The 19,858-nt window shown below is 40.8% G+C and overlaps 1 protein-coding gene across 10 annotated transcripts in view; it reads left to right on the forward strand.

Annotated features, from left to right (window-relative positions):
- Elavl2 (ELAV like RNA binding protein 2) overlaps positions 1-19,858 on the forward strand; it is a 157,141-nt gene that overhangs the window by 105,418 nt on the left and 31,865 nt on the right. For all 10 annotated transcript variants that reach the window (XM_057784491.1, XM_057784487.1, XM_057784492.1 and 7 more), the window contains one exon: positions 13,600-13,703. In XM_057784491.1, the coding sequence (XP_057640474.1) occupies positions 13,600-13,703 (104 nt within the window). The remainder of the gene's footprint in view (positions 1-13,599; positions 13,704-19,858) is intronic.

Below are 19,858 nucleotides of genomic sequence, written 5' to 3' on the forward strand. Positions count from 1 at the left end.
GGGACATTTGCATACATTTATATAATGTAACTGCATATTCTACCCATATTTCACCTCTTGTTTTTCCTCACTACCTTCGCTTCTTAGTTCCTTGATTACAGTAGATGAGTTTATGTGTTCATAGCATATACACATGCATAATTTTATGTGTCTATGTGAAATCTAGAACCTACAAGTAAGAGAAGCCTAAAATTCCTGTCTTCTGATGTTGGTGTAATTTCATTTCTCTGCAGGTGATATAATTGTCTTCAGCTCAGCTCACCACAGTTGTCTCCTTCCTTGTGTCAGGCTTGAGTTCTCTTGGAAAAGATTTGTCTTATTTTATCTTTATTTGCAGTGTGTTTATTCCTCCTAAGTCTCTGCTGCAGAATGCTAGGTGTATTGTTTAAAAATAAATTCAGTCAATGTTATGATGATAACTTGCAGTTTCTGGAAGCTTAAAGGAATTAGATATCTGTCCTGGTGGCTTTACCTGAAAATACAGTGAGGGATGGAGCATAGGAAGCCTGGCAAAGATGACACCAAACTTTGGGAGGTAGTGAAAAGAATCTTGCAGAAAGCCTTAATTAAGTGATAAATTCTTCACTTAAAAAATAAAACTCCTGTATTTCTTTAATGCTGGTACTCAGGAGGCAGAGACTGGTGTATCTCTGTTGAGTCCAAGGCCAGTCTGGTCTACAGAGTGAGTTCCAGGACAGCCAGGACCGTTATAGAGACACTCTGTCTCGGGGGTGGGGTGAGTTGCGGTGGGGTGGGGGAAGAAGGTGGACCTATCTTAGTTCCTAGTCACTTAATGAGTACAGTTCTTATTTGTTTGATTTTTTTTTTATAATACTTTACCTCAAGTATTTGGGGGTAACAATCAGTACTGAAAAGTGATTGTATTCTGGTGGTAAGATTCTACATTCAATTTAGGACAATCTTTGGATAAATTTTGATGACTGAGATTACTTTTAGTTCTTTTGTTTCTCTGTTTTCTTCAGAAGCTGAACTTCTGAAGACTATCTAAGAAAGAGAAGAAATTATTATGGCATAGTTGAATTGAATAAAGATTTAATTTGTCATATTCTGTAGAGTTAAAATATCTCCCTTACAAAGAATGCTGCTGCTGCTGGTCATGGTAGCTCCCACCCGTGGTTCTCAGCATAAGAAGCAGAGGAGAGATGATCTTGAATTCAAGGCCAGCCTTGACTATATAGTGAGACACTGTTTCAAAATCAAAAATAGATAAAACATTGGTGGCTATCAACAATATTTTCATCTCAAATAATTTGAGAAGTGTTTGAAAAATTGAATGCACGAATAAGTCACATCTATAGATGTGCTAAACAAGTTTTAAGCATGATACAGTTCTCCATCCTTGTGCTTATATTGGATGTAATTTGGGTGTGGGTGTAGATAAAGAACCCTAATAGGATTTAAGTGGGTTTTTGTGTCCCCACCTGCCTTACCCTCATCAAATTATCTTCCAAAAATATGTTTAGCCCTATGTGCTAGAGTGAAGCTTGTTAAAGAATTTTCTTACATGTAGAATCACAGAGCATTAGTTGTTCAATTACTCAAGAAAAACTCAAACCTAAAGAAATTAGGTTTACTTTCCACTAAATGCCAACCTTTCAGCTCTTCCCTAACTCAACATAACCTTGGTGTCAAGCAACTTTCTGGTTTTGTTGCTGACAAATTCTTGCTTGCTTCCTATGAAGGAGCAGGAAAAAAAAATTGTAAAATGGTCTTTTTTATTTAGAGGTGACAGAATTATTTTGTGATGCTACCAGATCACTTATTAATTCATCCTATTCTCAAATACAATACAGACTGTGAAGTACTTATTCTAGGTTCCTTAGTTGACAACATTATTAAAGTATTTCATTTACCTTCCAGACTATTGAGTTTTTCTCAAGCAAGATACTATCTAGCAAATAAAAAATATACATATACACTGACAAGGATCTGAACACAAAAACCACGTCTTCTCTAGTGTCAGGTGAACAGAAGCACTATATTTCATGACCTAAGATGGCTTAAAATGTAAATGATCATGAATAAGCCCTTTTAATTTCTACCCTCTTGTAGATTCATGGCCGTGTGTGAAATGATAACACGGCTGTAGGAAAGATTACTTTTGTGTTCAGAATTTTCCTGCTTCACTGGGAAGATGTGACTGGAATTGCCAGCAGTGGTTGCGTACAGTACATTTCTGGGCATGAGATTAAATATTTCACTGTCACCATATGACTAAACGGCAAGCAAGCTTCTGCTTTTCCAGTTCAGTGAGGGTGATTTACTTTGATGCTGCTGCAGACAGAGTCATACTACTCTGTGACCTAATGAGTCATGGTTTTCTGAGTATTTGTTTTTTTATTACAGTATCTGTGTGAATTTTCGGTTTCTTTGAGGTTGACGGTATCTCCTCTTCCCAACTTTTAAGTCGGTGATTTGGCGGAAATGCACAATGGGTGATGTGAGTGTCCTCGTAGGAGCTGCACCATTTGGGCTTCTCAGAAACCATCTGTTAATTGATGGGCATACCGCCATGTGGTCTGAGTGGTTCGCAATAGCTTAAGCTGCCCCTCAGCAAAAACAGAATGCCTATTTATCTCCATCAGGGTACTTTGTTGACTGAACTTGTGGCCGTGAATCCGTCTGACCCACAGGCTTTCCGATTTGTGAGTGCTGCCAGTTCCCTATCAGTTGTGATCCACTGGGGTTGTTCCCCTCTACAGCTGCAGAAACAGCTTTCTTGAGGTCCTAAAGGCCATGTCTGCAATATTTAAATCGGTTTCCTTGTATTCAGTATTTATACCCCAGCCTGACAAAACACAATGGTTCTGTTGGGGGATTTCTCCTAGATATAAAGTTCATTGCTTTTGTGTGACTGTTTTAAATTTAAGGAAGGAAAAAAATGATTTTTATATATTTGAAAATGTTAACTGTCTTTGTTGATCAAATATAAACTAAGCAAAATGTTCCATACAAGAAGGAAAATCTTGTTATTTATGCCTACCTAGATCTTTGAGTAAGGACAGTGGCAGTCCTTGGGAAACTTAATCTCTGTCTTTGCTAAAAATATCACTAATTGAATTCTGCTCTTTTTGAAATAAAAGGAACTAAAGTGGGCACTTATCCCCAGGTACATGACTCTTTGTAGAGGTCACTTTATAGAATTTTCCCCTTTTAGTTGTATGATATTACTGATTATTCCTTCCACAGTGACACTGCCTCTTTCCTTCTCTAACTTTTATTAACTTCGTTATCTGTGATGAACTCAGGCATGGGTTAAATATAATCTTATGACTCCTATATACAATATCAAAATCAATTGTCCTGTGGTAAATTTCTTCCCACTTTCTGCCCACTCAGAATAACATCTCAGCATTCACTTCCAGGACAGGAAGGAGATGTAAGTCTGCCCAGGGCAGCCATCATTGACTCTGGAGATGTGGTCGTCTATCTCTGTTGGCTGTGCCATGAGAATAGCTGCACAGCGTCGATGTGGTGTTAATCTCCATAAACCAGTGTTATCATGTGCGGAGCAGCAGACCCCCTGTGAAGGACTGGGATTCCTATCCTGGCCTTGCTTTGAGGGGGTTGCTGCAAGACAGGGCACCAGGTCCACAAGTTGAATACTGGGTGAAAGGAACCTGTGATTCATCCAGATGAGTGAGAGGTTCTCCTGCATGCCTGGGTAGCTCATGAAGAATGGAAGAACGGTGGGTTCTTAGGGATTTTGTATCTTAGGTTGGCATTTCCCCGTGACTGCTACAGGCAGGCTGTTCTCAGGCTTCTTTCCTCACGGTGCCTCTGTGAGTGGTTAGCCCTGCGCTGTGGAGTTAAACCTCTCCTAGGTCAGGCCCTGTTTTCAGGGAGAGGCACTTCTCTTGCCTTTGCAGTCTTAGTTTGTGGTGTGCCCTTGTCCTGATCAGACCCTTTACACCTCTCTACAAATTGCTCATCTTCCTCTGGATGTACCCCCCCATTTGTTTGTTTATTTTGACATGAAAACCCCGAATTGCATCTGTCTTGAAACACTAGACTTCAGCTTTTCACATTAAATATTGGTTAAGCATAAAACTCCAGTGATTGACTATACTATTCCCAGTTCATTTCTGGTACCTGCTTCTCTTCCACCTGTGGTGGGGCTTTACATTTTTAACCATTTTAGGGGTTAGAGACCATGCGGTATTGATCCCACTTTCTTTTCTACAGCTAGAAAACCACACTCTGGGTATGAAAGCATTTCAAGCAATCTGCTGAGGAGAGAAGTATCTTGTGTGGGAGACAGTTTTGGCAGTAACAAGCATGTTTGGCTTTAGTTATAAGAATTGCTTTCTGAGCTTCTGGAAGAGGAGTATGTAAATGAAGCTTCATTTAAGATGAATCTTGTGATAATGCAGATATCTCTGATCTATCTGTGTTATAATGATGGATTTGTTTTGAGGGCATAAGTGGTTTCTGCACCTGCAAGATGCTGTTCCTTTCAGGTTGGTGTTTTTTTTCCCCCATTCCCCTTTTGTATGTGATCTTTTGGATGGATCAAGAAAGAATGAAGTTTCAGTCAGCTGAATATACAACAAAGGACAAGAAATCAAATGCAGGTGTATTTGGAGATGAGTTTTCTGGCTAGAAAGTTGTGACGTTTGGATGCATAGGACCCTGTTTCATAGTTAATCCCAAACTCCATCCGGCAGTGAACTTTGAGGAGCTGGGCATGGGAAGACCAGCCCTGGCTCTGAAATCAGACTGATTTACTATCTATCCCTGAACAAGTTAATTACCACCTCTAAACCTCCATACTTGCGTCTGTAAAATGTCTATAAATATGTATCCGTATAATTAAATATGACGACTCTATGTACTGTAAGGCCCGTTAGTTCCTCCAGAGTATTGTTAGGCCGTATAGTAGTCTTTGCTTCCAGGTAGGTAGACATGCATTATAGGCTATTGGGACTTTGACCTTCACACTTACTGACCTTTCCACAGTGGAAAAATTAGGATGTTGAAGTTTTTGAGTAAGAAGATATTCTTAAAAAGAATGTGTGCAAGAAGAAAGTTTATCTTCACAAGAAGCTTTTATCATATAGACCTGGTGTAGGGTTTCATCATCTACTGTTTCTTCCATAATTTGTACATCAAATGTTTCTCTTTGAAATTTTGGACAAAACAAATAGATTGCAAGACTGGCATAATGTTTGAAAGGCTGCTCAACTAGGTATAGTGTTGAGGGGCTCTCGCTTTTTAAATGTAATATCTAATGAAAATGCTGTGTTGCAGCGAGTAAAAGCCACATCATTAAGGAAGCAGCTCTGCTTCTCGGCGGGCTGCTTACGGGTGTCTTTGTGTGAGTGTGTGCATGCGCCCATGTGAAGATTGGCACCAGCTGGCAGTGCAGGCAGCAGCAGATGCCCTTTTTACTACCACAGTTGTCGACTGGTTTCCTGCTTTACCACAACACTGTTTGGAGGAACAGAGCTCCTCTGCCCTCTTCTCAAATGGTATTTACTTGAACAACTCCAATGCTTTTTTAAAGCAGAGCCCGTCAGTGTCTGTGTGAATGGAGGCCCACATATGTTGATTATAATGAAGGAGAGACTATTGCAGGAGACCCAGGCCTTTAACTAGGAGTAGATCTGGCATCGGTTCAGAGTTGTTAAGGTCCTAACTTTGAACTATAGGGGCTGAGCTTTTGGCTCCCTGCCAGCGTTTGGCGCTTGCTCACACCACAGCAGCCACACTATTTGAAGGGAGGGCTGCTGCTGCTCCTTCTGAGCAGTTACCTGAACGAATCAGAGACTAGTGCTGACTTTGGTCCTCAGCTGCTCCACCGTCTTACTCTCTTCCACACTGGATTACCTGCTCCACGGGTTTCTTCTTAAGATATGGAGTGGGAGGAATCTACTTATGTTTCTCTCTTTAGATTAAGCCGAATTGCCCCAATATTTCTTGTATTGGATGCAAGACAGTCGTCATACCTGGTGGAGCACTTGAGAATTTAGAGGATTTAATATGCTCTCTCTGTTCTCAATAACCTAAGATTGAATTGTGTGGGAGTCCTTAATGCTGTCTGCAAGGATGATGTATTAGGAACCCACACTTTAGCCAACTTAAGCAAGGTCACACTGCAATGCCAGCAAATTCATAATTACTGGTACTAGAACTGAAGGAAATAGAGCTTTACTAGTTGTATAATCAGGACAGATATGGCCATTAAAATTAACTCGCAGAGAAAATGCCTTGGTGCAGAAGACATTAGATGCTCCCCATAGAATTGGCTGTTTAGGTAATATTTACCAAATAATCACTACTTACAACTTTGATTTCAGCAGAAAAGTTTCAGTTTAAACTCTTTCCTTATGATCTCCATATATCTGAAATTCCAAAGCCATTTAAAGTATTAGGTCCTTTGAGTCCCGGGCCAGCTTTATTAATTAGGATTTGGGGAGAATATGGGTTTTGGAGCGACCCGTCTGTTTTCTGCATTGTGTGAGCATCTAGGTAGAATTTTCTATCCTGGTAATGCCCTTCGGGAATGTGGTCGAATTGCTCCTCATGTTGATAGCTGGCTTGGACTGTAGTAACAGGATTCTGCCAGTGTCTCCTCTCCACTTGATCTGATTCATTAGAGGGCAGCAAGGAGGAGCTGACCCAACTTAGTGAGTTGTTCAGGTGGAATAACTAGAATAACTAACTGCATCTGAGGAGATTCAAGCTAAGAAGGGACTGGACATTTGGAGAGAAATGTGACCAGGAAGGCTTGCTTTGCTCTCAAGGTTCTCTCTCCCCTTTCCCCTTCTGTGTGGCACCATGCAGTCAACTATTAAGAAAGCCGATGAAGTCTGAATTGTGCCATTATGGTGCCAGAGCTGTAGTGCACAGCCTGTCTGAACAGACACACATGATGGGTGCCCAGGAACAGAAAGTCCATCTGAGGAAAGACAACATATTTGCAACTCGATTGTGTCCTGGGAGGAGGAAGGGAGAAGGGTGCACAGTGAGAGAACTGGTCTTTATTAAAAAGAAAATTTCCTCCTTACAAATCAAAATTATAAACCTTATTTTTTGCTCTCCTACTCTTTTTTTAAGTTAAGATATTCAATTTTATACAGGCGCTGCTCAGAGATCACAAATATTTCTTTTTCTTTTTTTCTCCCCAAATGTTTCATTGTTAGACTTCGGGTTGTAAGCTTAATAGAGAACCATCAGCAACCTGTTTCTGGTAACTCTGGGATTTAAAAAAGATCCATGTCTCTTTTATTCTGTTATTACATAAAACATTACTACTGCTCTAAATGAAATAATAGATACACATCAATCAGTGTAGTCACCTTTTATTGTTGATTCAACTACCAGGTTTTTAGAGAATTCACTCTGCATTTTATTTGACTCGTTTATGAATAGTCTCGGCAGACTTAATTATATTAGTGAAAAAGCACTTTCAACAAAATTATATGCTGACATCCCATAATTCATACTTACAGATTTGTGAAACAGATTTATGTAAATCTACCAAATTACTCTATATAACATTATTTTTTAAATTGAGATTTCATTTTAATGGTATTTATAGAAAATTTTCATATGAGAAATTTTACATGAACTATTTTAAAAAATAACTCATATGATTCCCTCATGAAGGCAGAACACTGTAGCATTTGAGCATCTCATCTCCATGTTCTGGGATCCATCTGGTACCCGACAGGGGCAGGAGAACGTGCTCGTCAGGGCAGCTCCATCCTAACCCATATGATCCTGGAATGCAGATACTGATCTTGGTTACTTCATCTGTCTGTGATTTGCTCACTCCTTTGGTCACTGAACATTTATTTACTAAATAGTATGTGGTGGGGCTTTGTCAGGAACTGAGGTCAACTTGCCCTGCCTTGCTCAGTCCCAACGTGGAGCAATCTGCCTATATTCAAATTATCCTGGTGCCCATTCAAATTGGCTGGTGTATGTGCATGCACGCACGCACACATGCGCACACACACATGCACATACAGTAAAATCAGGCCATACACACATGCACTCACACACGTGCGTGCACGTGCGCACACACACACATGCACACACAGTAAAATCAGGGCATAGTGTGGGGACTGTTGGAGAACTACTCGGGAGGGGAATGATGGACACCACATATTAGGGTCCAGGCACGTGGTAGCAGGAAGTGCTGTTACAGATAGTATCAGGTCTGCGTGAGTAATCCAGTTCTGTAAGTGCACCTGAGTGCACAGTAGGGCATATCTGTAGCACCAGCAGAAGCAAAGCCCTGGTGGAAGTCAGCAGGAAGCCAGCAACACCCTTGGAAAACAGGGCATGGTCAGATAAAAAAAAATAAAAATAAAAAAGAAAGACCATCTATATGACTGTAGTGGAGGATGGCTGCTCTCTTAGATTCCAGAGCCCAGGAAGAGGGTGATTATTCAGAAAGAGTGGAGAAGCAGTATACTAAGTCAGAAAATAAATAACAAAGGATGTCCGACTGAGTAAAGAGGCAGTAAACTATTTAGCTGAACAAGTGGGCAGCATGTTGATGGCCGGCAGCTCTCAGATCTTGGTCCCTGGTCCAGGACCCACTTCCTAGTGGTCTTGTTTCACACACTGCCATCAGGATCAGGCCCACTCTGTTGTGTTTAAACAGCAGTGCCAATCCTCTGTTCCCCACTCTCACCCCATGTGGTGTTTCTCCTTATTCTTATTTGACTCATACTCACTGTCTTCTCTCAGAGTGGAGGCAAGAGAGGAGGAACCCTGCCTCACCTCAGCCTACTCCAGGACCTAACAAAATGGCGGTTTTGATAGTGAATGAATGGCTGCTTAGTTTAAGTGAGAAATACTTACACGTAACTCTTCTCCACAAATTCTTGTTGAGAAAGGTCTCATTTAATATTGGTTGGATTAAACTAACATACCAGATTTTTAATCAAGAATTATGGTAGTCTATTGCCTTTAGTTTTAGACCTAAGGGGGTAATTTGATATTTTGAACACTGGTAGTAATTTAAAATAGAATAAAAAAGTAAATAAAGTGACCTTTGAATGAAACGGGTCCAGAAGATTGTGTATTTTTAATTAAAATATGCAATTAAGTTTTTAATTAGAGTATGCTGTTAAAAGCAATGTCGGTGACTAGGGAGTGGCTGCTGCTTTGAATTATACACAGTTTGGAAGAAGTTGGCATTTGCTGTGTTTCCCTCAATACCAGTTTAACACTAAACAGATTCTCTTCATGTTTAGCTCTTCTTTCTGTGACACTCCCACCCCCACCCTGATGGTGTGGGCCTCTGTCCCTGCCAGGGCCTGCTGGAGTGTTTCAGCTCCATGCTTTAGGTCATTAACCATGTTTCTAGTAGCTTGCTTTTGTACCAATTGAATTTTAGGCACATTTTCCCCCCGTGTTGTGAAGGAAGGGATCCTTTTCTATGATGTATATGCCCAATTTAAATAGAATGCAACTAAAAAGACATCCACAATTTGCTGGGGTGTGGTATTTGTCCAGAGAGTTTAGTACTCCTCTGGTTGGCTGCATAACTGTCCATCCAAGCCGTTCCCATAGCATAGTTCTAGAATCCTTGCCACGCTCTTAGGTCCAAGACTTGGATTAGTAGTTCCTAAACCCTTGAGAGAATATGGACACAGGTAACGTGGGATGATAGCTGGGGACAAGTGATGCTAGTTCTGTTTGTTTTTTAGAAACTTTTTTCTTAATTGTTTTGGCTTCCATAATTCATCACACTTCAAATTTAAATGTGCAGCTTTGTAAGAGTTTTTCAAAGACTGATTTTTGGCTTGGGGATAAACAGTGCATACATTCTAAATTCAGAGTCACTTGGGACATTTGGATGATACAGGGAAAGGTGGTTGTCTTCCAAGCCATCCATTGTAGCCCCTGCTGGTGGGTGACTGGGGAGGTCAGGAGTGGAGAGAGACTTAAGTCCATCGTTGTGGCCCCTGATGGTGGGTGACTGGGAAGGAAGTCTTGGCTCAGTGGGTTTTCAGTTGTTTTCTTTCCTTGGTGTTCGGTTTACTTTTTTTTTTTTTTAAATAGGAACCTGTAACCAGAAATACAAAATAAATAATTTTTAAAAAAAAAACAGTAGAGACATAAAGAATAAATTGTTATTTGCCAGAACCGACAGAAAGGAGACAGTAGGCAACCAATAAGTTATTAATAATGTGCATATATATATGAAGCCTGTCAGAAAATATCCAGTGCTGAAGACAGCCCATGTAGCTGAAAGGCCATACCCTCTTTGTCCCATGTGCAATGCCTAGCCTCATTGCTTTATCCCTTGCTTCTTATGTTGTAGAAGGTGATTGTCAAGCTTTGGATTCTATTCTTGCCTTTGTGCGAAAACTGAGTTTGTTACTGAGTAGTAAATTACCACATAACTGCCGGGAACAATGGGAAGTCACTGTCCATGTCTGTGATGCCTTTGTTTACCTTAGGCTCAGTAAGTATTTGCTGACCTGGATAATTAATGTACTCCATATTGGAAATCTGTAAGGTGCCTAGCACTCTAATTTCATGCAATATGTTTTGATCCCTAAATGACCACTCACTTCTCTACCCACCCAACTTTGTGTCATTTTTTAAAAGAGCTCAAGTTCAGTTTGTGCTGCCCACCTGTTCTTGAATGTGTGGCTTCCTCCTGGAGCTTGGGAGACCTACCAAGACAACACTCTTGAAGAAAATCAACTCCCCATCTTCTAGCAGCTATCATTTGTCAGTGACTCTTCCCCTGGGGGAGGACCTCATGCCCGCCACACCTCTCTGTGCTGGTATGCTGTCTGACCTCAGCTTGCACAGCTCTTGTGCACCCTTTAATAAACATTGATTGCATATGTGCAGCTGCCCTGCTGTGTTTGGAAAACAGTTTCCTTGTAGCTATCCACCGTCGCTGGCTCTTGCATTCTTTGTTCCCTCTCTTCCATAATAACTCCTGAGCCTTGGAAGAGGGGAGGGTATATTATAGATGTCCCATTTAGAGCAGAGATTTCGGCAGTCTCTCGTTCTCTACACCTTTACCAATCGTGGGTTTCTGTGTTAATCACTGTCTGCTGAAAATAGAAGCTTCTCAGATAAGAGCTGTCTCCTGTATTAGCACCCCAATATTTTAGTTTGCTGCGCTAAACAGTGGACTTAAGAATGTACCTTTTAGTAGCAGATAAGCCTCACATGTTTTAGTTCTAATAGGAAAATCCACTTACCGTGGACACATTTTACTTGGCAGATGGCACTCCTCTCAATAATTCCAGATCAGAAACTTCTTTACAAGGGGAAGAGGTTATTTAGAGATAAATGTGTGTTTCAATATAGTCAATAGTAGTGAGAATTTTATTCCTCGTTGTAGCTGGCCAGATTGCATTGGGTGTCAGGTCAGATTCAAAGAATATACTCTCTAATGGTGACCTTTATATCGTTGGTAAAATAAATAGCACCATTTAAAGTTCTTCTGGTTTTATTTTGCAAACCTTCCATTACCTACAGCATGCTAGGCTGCAGGCAGACTGGGAACAGGTTAGCCCGAACAAGTGGACCAGTCTTCTCCATGCACAGCATTGATAATAGAAGCATGGCTGTCCAAGACCCAACTCAGGAGGCAGTGAACTGCTTCTTGAAATAGTAGGCAATGTGACAGCATAAAAGACCATCATAAATCTCTAACTACATCTGTAAAATGATGTCTTCCCTGTGGGGACATTTCATATACTCAGACCTCCTCGTAGCTTCCCAGATGTTCTGTGTACCTCAAGACTCACTTTTAATCTTGTTTTCTTTGGTCGGTAGGATGACTCAACTCTGCAAGTAAAGGAGGTTGCTGCCTAATCACTGGCCTGAGTTCAGTCCCTGGAGCACACATATGATGGGAGGAGGAGACTGACTCAGTCCTCTAAGTTGTGCATACACAAAAATAAATTTAAAAAATAAGCCAAAAACATGTTTCTTAGCCTGGCTGTACCCTAAATCACCTAACTTTGGGAAAGTTTAAATCTGTGCTTCAAAACAAACTAATAAGTTAGGATTTTGGAGTGTGAGGTTCAGGCTTCCCAAGATCTCTGAGAGATTCTATCATGCAGCTGAGTTTGAAACAGTGAGGTGATTAGAAGCTGCTGGTGGAAAAACTGCCTGTAGAAAAGAGAGCTTTATTCTTCTTGATGGCAGTTACTGCTTAATTTTGTCATAGCATAGTAGGGCAGCAAAGCTACGCAGTATGATGCTGGTCGGCCTTTTCTTTTCCACCCTATTTAATACCTTCCTCATATAACCCTAACTGAATATGCTTAACGTCATTAGTGTATAGTATGTGTGCTCTTTCCTCTTCTGTTATCTTCTGACGGGGATGTTCCCTTTCATCCATACTGAGTATTGTCGTTGTCATTGTTTTAACCTTCTAGTTGTGTAGGGATTATCTTCCTTTTCAAGGTAGGGCGCAGTGACTCTGAAGGTTGAGTAACATCTTGAAAGTCACACGTTGATAGATGGCAGAGAGGAGACTGGATCTCACATGGCCATTTTCAAACCTCATATTCTTTCTGTCATAAGCTATTCTCTTGTGCAGATTCTTTTTGTATTCTGCCAACTTGAATTCTGCTCAGTGACAGGAGAGTCACAGCACTTCTCCTAAGAGGGCACTCCACACATACACAGTAGACATGTGAGAAATGCTTCTCAATTTGGGAAAAAGCCGAAAGCTTGAAATTATAGTGGTTTGACATATGACCTTATACAAGCTGAGATGAGACAGGTCAGTTATCTAATGTAAATATTGATATAATCAAATGATGTATTTGAGGGGCTGTATATAAAAATATGGCATTGTATAGCATACCTTTTAAGTGCTTATTGTTAAATGTGTAGTAGGAAATACATTGATCAGTAATAGCCATTATCAAGTCATCACTGTACAAACTCTGTGTGCTGCATCCTCATATGACCAGTCAGTTACATTTGTTTATATCAGCATTGTCATAAGCACATGACTGTGAATTGTGCTATGAGGTCACTGTAGTAATGATGTCACTATATGACAGGAATGTTTTAGTTTTATTAGACTCTCCTGGGAGCACCATTGTGTGTGCAGCACATTACTAACCAGAATCCCATTATGTGGCCCATTTCCGCATGTACACACCACCTTGACAACTCCACTGTGTGTCTAAACTGTAGCTGCATAGTGCTACTGTAAATGTGTCAGCACAGTTCACACACACCGATGGTTTCTTCGTTGACAGTGAAGCTCGTGGTTTTGTCTGTTCCTTCTGGAGCTCAGCAGAGAGGTGCACCTAGTTTTGGGGGGCTGCTGCCACACCCTGAATCAGGCATGTGGTGTGTGATGGCAGACTCTGGGCCTGTGCAGTTTTTAAGCAGCACCCCTTTCTCAGTTCTAACTGATGTGGAAGTTTGCAAAGATATTGGACTGGACAGGAGATGAAAAAACAAAAAACAAAAAACAAGACTATGTCTTTATCTTTGAAAGAATTAAGAGTTTCCTTTTCTATTGAGAATGTATTTGGATGTGAATGACAGGAACCTGTGCCCAAACAGTCTGCTCCTGCCAGTAGGTTGAACTAACATGTCTTTCCCCTTTCCTCTCCTTAGGGCAGAGCTTGGGTTACGGCTTTGTGAACTACATTGACCCCAAGGATGCAGAGAAAGCTATCAACACTCTGAATGGATTGAGACTTCAAACCAAAACAATAAAAGTATGTTTGCATTTTTCTTAAATCTAATTGTAGAAAAAGGTCTTCTTCTTCTTCTTTTTTTTTTTTAAGGGTTTATTTGTAGTTCTTTTTACGTTTGGGCCCCACAAACACTTCTCTGGGAGACACAGCATATTTGGGGGTGGGGGTGGTTATTGCACAAAGGCAGCAACTATGATTGTAAGTATTCTATGTAGACACATATTACCAGACAGAAGCAGTGCTCATGGATAAACACTGCATGAAGCCCCCTACATTAAGTACTTCTCATAGAGAGAATCCTTGTCCTGTTGCTCAAGGGATTCTTGAAATTGTCTAGACAGTAGTTGTTGGACTTGTTTTGTAAGCCAGTAAATGCATAAGGTTTTGCAAGCCAGTAAGACTCACCTCTGCTCTTGACACAAGAATGTGACTGTGGTTTGTAGTTTGATCTAATGCAGCCTTTTTTTAATGGACACCGAAACTATAATTTCGTGCGACCTTTGTGAATAATAAAGTATTATTTTTTCTAGTTTAGAATGTAAAACTATTAGTGGTTAATAAGCTAGATCTGTTAGTGGTGCTTTTGCTTGACTCCGTCCTAGCGGATTTCTGAGAGACAGGCCCTAAAGCAGCTCCCATGGCACACAGGCCGTTTTGCATTTGAAGATGGACAGTGTTATTTTATGGATACTTTTCTGCAGCTTTACAGTTTGAAATTCTTACCTGAATTATCCAGGTAAGAAGTTGATCCAGTTTCCCGCATAGATTTTTTTTTTCTTTAGCAAATAAGAGTGGTGTTGCCTCCAGCGGATCATTGGCTCTCGGATCATCAGTGTATTCCCTCTTGCCCAGTGTGAACCTCTCATATCAATCTTGATACACTTACTCGATGAAGCCAGGGGTGGCTCCCAAATATATTTTAAAATAGTGTTCCAGACAATCTATTTTCTGCTGTGATATAAGAAGCCAGCCCAAACTGGAGCCTAAGAGGTGAGGAGAGGTTGCTCGAGGCTGACTGTACCATCCATCTTGTTTAGAGACTTGTCTAGAAGAGATTTGCTCTTTTCTTTCCCCTTTCTTTTGAGGTATCTTGAAACGCAGTGTCATCTTGGTGCTTAAAGTGACTTCTCTTAGGATTGTCAGCTAAGGTGATTTGTTAGTCCTGGGTCGTTTTGACACCTCATTCTTTATATTTATTGGCCGATAGGAAAAAATTCCTGTCAGCACTTTCCATCTAAATGAAACTGTATGATGGTCTCCAAATATACTTGATGTAAGATGTCCAAGAATGCTGGGTGTTTCTAATAAAGAAAACAGGAGAAAGTACGCCCTGTAATGATTAAAGGAACCGATCATCATGTTGCCAAAATTCTAAGAAAAATCTTAGAGAAATTTAAGATGATAAAAATTTGGTTTTGATTAATTTTTTAAAAAACCTGAATTGCTTTTTTCCCCCCTCTCTTCACACTTGCCTGCTTAATCTTTCTTTGTGTCAAATGCTCAGTCTTCTAAGTGATAATGCAATGCCCTTAGCAATGGTACCCACCCACTATCTGGCTATCTCCAGGCTGTTTTATGTGTTCTGTGTCCTATGGATTTTTGTAGGCTTCCTCTTCCCTAACTTAAATGACCAGCAATCCTGGAAATCAATTGCTCTTCGTGCTGGGAGCCAAGTTGTTGTTAAAAAGAAAATGAAACATGATTGGGATGGCTCATCTCAGCAAATGACCATTTCCTTCATTCCAGAAATAATCGCTCTTATTTCGTTCTTAGTGAGTCACTTCTTTTGCTATGCATTCTGCATGCTCTAAGATCCAGAAAAAGGTAGAAATGCAGAGAAAGCAGGTCACCATAAGGCAGATGGACTCAGTCTTTACCAGAAACCATTGATGACAGCTGCTTCTCTACTGCCCATGGTCCTGCCTTCGCTCCTCGGGGCTCCACTGCCCATGGTCCTGCCTTCGCTCCTCAGGGCTCCACTGCCCATGGTCCTGCCTTCGCTCCTCAGGGCTCCACTGCCCATGGTCCTGCCTTCGCTCCTCAGGGCTCCACTGCCCATGGTCCTGCCTTTGCTCCTCAGGGCTCCACTGCCCATGGTCCTGCCTTCGCTCCTCGGGGCTCCACTGCCCATGGTCCTGCCTTCGCTCCTCAGGGCTCCACTGCTTGGACTGAGTGTACAAGAGAGGACAGTAATACTTTGTGGCTTTTATACTGTCACATCTGCTACTTGTAACTTTCTGAAGTTTGGGAGGGATGATGGGCAGGCAGTAGGCTACTTCTTCCCCTGCCCCCATTTGGTTCTTGCAAAAATATCAGATAACAGCTGGTATCCTCAATTTGGCCCAGATTTCTCCAAGAGGCAAAGCAGACCATTTTCCAGAAGTAGATTGCACAATTTTTGCCTATATTCGTATTTCTATTTTTTCTTTTTTTCAATTAGATAGGTTTTGCATTCTTAACATGAGTGTGTTTTTTTTTTCATGTGCTCACTATTTTCTGTGCGATCTGGAAGCTACTCTTAAGTCTTCCCATTCCCTGGAATGCTCTTCACCATTCTCTCTTCCCTGCTTGGACTGAGTGTACAAGAGAGGACAGTAATACTTTGTGACTCATCCTACCGTGGCTCTCAGGCTGGTTTTTACCAATTCTCACTTCTTAGAGCTCCTCTGAAACCCTGCCTTTAGTTGCTGCCTTACTGGGTTGTTCTAATTCATGTTGGATTCTCTTCTGTTTGAACTCCATGCTTTTTACCCTCAAGTAACCACTGAAGTTTTGGGATCAGCATGATCCAGTTGTAGTTCAGACTCACATACTACTCTCCGACTCTCAAAAGTGTGGAGACCATGGTGCTCATGCAGCTTAGCCAAGATCGTAATGTTGAAGAAAGCCACCAAAACATGTGCTATTATACCATGCTGTTCTTTAGAGGATAACATCTCTTTTGTATCCAGGTGTTTATATGTATAGTTGAGGTTTCTTGAATTTCAATTTCTGTTCTGTTTTCTAAGCTACTCCCCATATCAGTATGACATTGGTAAATGCCTGGTTTTTTTAGATATTGAAACAGTGACTGAAGTGTAGGGAAGGTGGCTTACTTAGGAGTTCTCCCAGGGTTTTCTAATAGTATCAGCCCACTAGGGCTTCGTGTAGTAACTGGTGTGTCAAGTGATATATAATCACTCTTCAGTGAGTGCAGGCCCCCCAGGTCCCATGAGAATCTCAGGTTACTGTTGCATGGAAATCATGTGAGGAATGACTTAGATACACACATTCCAGAACTAGAGATGTTTAGCTTAGTGTCCTGGTGAGATTCAGCAATCTGCCTTTCAGTGAGCGTCTGTGTTTTCTTTTTCTTTTTGCTTGTTTGGAGAAAGAGTTTTTCTGGCCATTCTGACACTCATTTTGTAGAGCAGGCTGGCCTCCAACCAAAAGATCTGCCTGCCTCTGCCTCTCAGATCTTGGGGTTAAAGGCGTGTGCCTCCACCCTGCAAGCTTGTGGGTTCTCTGCACAGTTGATGCTTTGTCCACAGAGTCCCGTTTGTCTAATAGCTTCTGCTTTGATCAGCCTTTGTGGTTAATTCTTTTACCCAGAGTAAAATATCTGTGTCTTCTTGAATATGTTGGATAAGTGGTGAGCATTTGTAGCTTATGGTTCAGTCTTCACCTTCAGAAAGAGCATCTTAGAATCAGAAAGTCCCGAGACTGGTATCTCTTTATTTTGAGCGGCACTGATAATGCTTAACCTTCGGTGTGATTAATCACTTTTTCTAGATTTGTTTGTGCCTGCTGGGGAAATGTGCTTATGACGCCCCTTGCTAGTAACAAGTGATGGACCTGTTAGCAGCATGAAGGTAGCCACTGTGGGCTAAACCTTGACCGTATTGCCCCTTGTATTGACATAGTAGATAAAGTGTGACTGTTCCCAGATATTAGTGTCTTATCTTAGGAAGGGTAGGGAAAAAATGTAGCTTCTCTACAGCTCAGACAGAGAAGAGGCTCAACATATTCTGAGGGCAGTATACACAATCATATTCAAGGTAGTGTCTTTGACCAGTAACCTCCATTGTCCATGAGAACCTATCTCTGGACTGCTCAGGAGCTCAGTGCTTGTTGACTTGTTTCTAGGGAGCCGTATGTATTGATAAGATTTGAGTATTGTGTAAAACTCACAGTTTAAAGCCAGTACATTTGTCCTTTCTCTAGATGAAAGAAAACATCAGACTTTAACTCATGAATAGAAGAAAAATGATTAGTTTACAAAGTAAAGTTACTCATTTCTGAAGTGCCTGTATAGTCTCTTGACACATGCTCATGAGGGGTGATTGTGAAGAGTGATATGAACACCTGATTCATCCTGTCTTCCATTGTCTCTTCTGGAGTAGTCCTCTGGAATAGCAGGGCATACGGAGCTCTATTTTCTAGAATGTGAGCTGTGTCGCTGGAAAATAATCTTTTCTTGTTGTTAGGTACTACTCCTGAAAACCAGTCTTTACTTCCTGAGAAATCTTTGGAAGTATGGCCAGCCTGGAAAAGTGCCCCCTTTGTATTCTTTTTTCCTCTCATAATTATTCAATCATTTAGCAGACTAAAATATTCTTTTGCCTAAAAATTATTACTACCATCTGGAAATATAATATACCTTTATTAAAATAATTAAACTACTATTTAAGTACATATGGAAAATTCTATTATAAAAATTGGAGCATTAAATATTAATAATATCTGTTCCTTAAAGTGTTCAGTTTGGCAGTGATTAAGGTAATCTAATAAACCTTTATTCTGAGCCCCCATATTGCTTTTTAATTTTTTCTTAAAGATTTATACTTTTTACTGTTTCTCAATTGAAAAATTAGAAAATGTCACATTTCATTTTTCCCACCTTTTTAGCCTTGAGTTGGAATTTTAACATGGAACCGGAAGCCTCTGTTTCTGAAATCTTTTCTGAGCTCACCTGGCTGTGTCATCCAGGACAAGCCTTTCTACTGTTTGACTTCTATGTGTATCTGTGAATGAATGACTTGAAGCTTGACCTCCTCAAACTGGGTAGTATAAACTGGTCCAAATTTTGAGACCTTAGAATGTTGACCTGATGAGTCCACCACATGGCACCATTCAATGCACAGAAATCTTAGAAATACCCTGTCATGTGCGTGCCCTTCAGGTTGTTTTATATATGGTGTATATAAAATGTGAATGGACCCTAGTTCCAAGATACCTTACTGTGTATATGAAAACATTAAAACCTGACATCCAGATAACTTTGTGTGTGTGTGTGTGTGTGTGTGTGTGTGAGAGAGAGAGAGAGAGAGAGAGAGAGAGAGAGAGAGAGAGAGAAAACACATACATAAGCTTGAAGTTTCATACCAATATTTAATTTACACTTAAGTGACTCTCAAATCCCCTCGAGGTCAGAATTTTTATGCCTCTGCCTCCCAGTCCAGTTTTTGGGACACTAATGCTTTGCTATGGTATGATTTGGTCATGGAAATCAACATTCTTTCCTGGAAGCTTGACAGTTTTGACTTTGCTTGTGCAGCCTCCTTTTGCTAGAAGATGATTGGGGTGGGGTTGTTTCACTTATCATTGTAAATTGTTCTATGACATTCTGACTATTGGAAAATATTTTCTCTATATTACAATACCTGATTTTACTATAGAGTAGGAGGAGAGGACTTGAAAGCTGTGCTAAGGACTTGCCAGTTGGCAAGTGCTCTGATAGAGTGGCTGGCAGCATAATTCTGGGAGGTTTAGCACAAATGTTACCTGTTGACGAATGTGCAGGGTGTGGAAATTTGAAAGCAGAATTTGCTGGTCCAATGTACACTAGACGGAAAAGACGGCGCTGAAAGGCAAGAAGACGATGTAGATGGGACGTTCTCGCTAGGTGAGGGGGACCTGCCAGAGTTTGGGGGCACAGCAATGGTGGGGATAGACTTCAGTCTTTATTCCGAGAGAGCGTTTGTCTTTAGACTCCATATATGTCTGAGCATCTCAATCCACCCAGTAATTTTCTGGCTGGAGTATTATTTAATTTTGGTGATGGTCAAAGTGTAGATTTTGTGAATCACATCATTCAGTGTTCCTTCATCTCAAAACTTAAACCTGTAGACCATGATTTCCCTGTCCTTGAAAAGATTTCAAACCTTGGAAATCTTATTTGAAGTACAGGTCTTAAA

The sequence above is a fragment of the Chionomys nivalis genome, chromosome 11 (assembly GCF_950005125.1).
Source record: "Chionomys nivalis chromosome 11, mChiNiv1.1, whole genome shotgun sequence".
NCBI classification, from domain to species: domain Eukaryota; kingdom Metazoa; phylum Chordata; class Mammalia; order Rodentia; family Cricetidae; genus Chionomys; species Chionomys nivalis.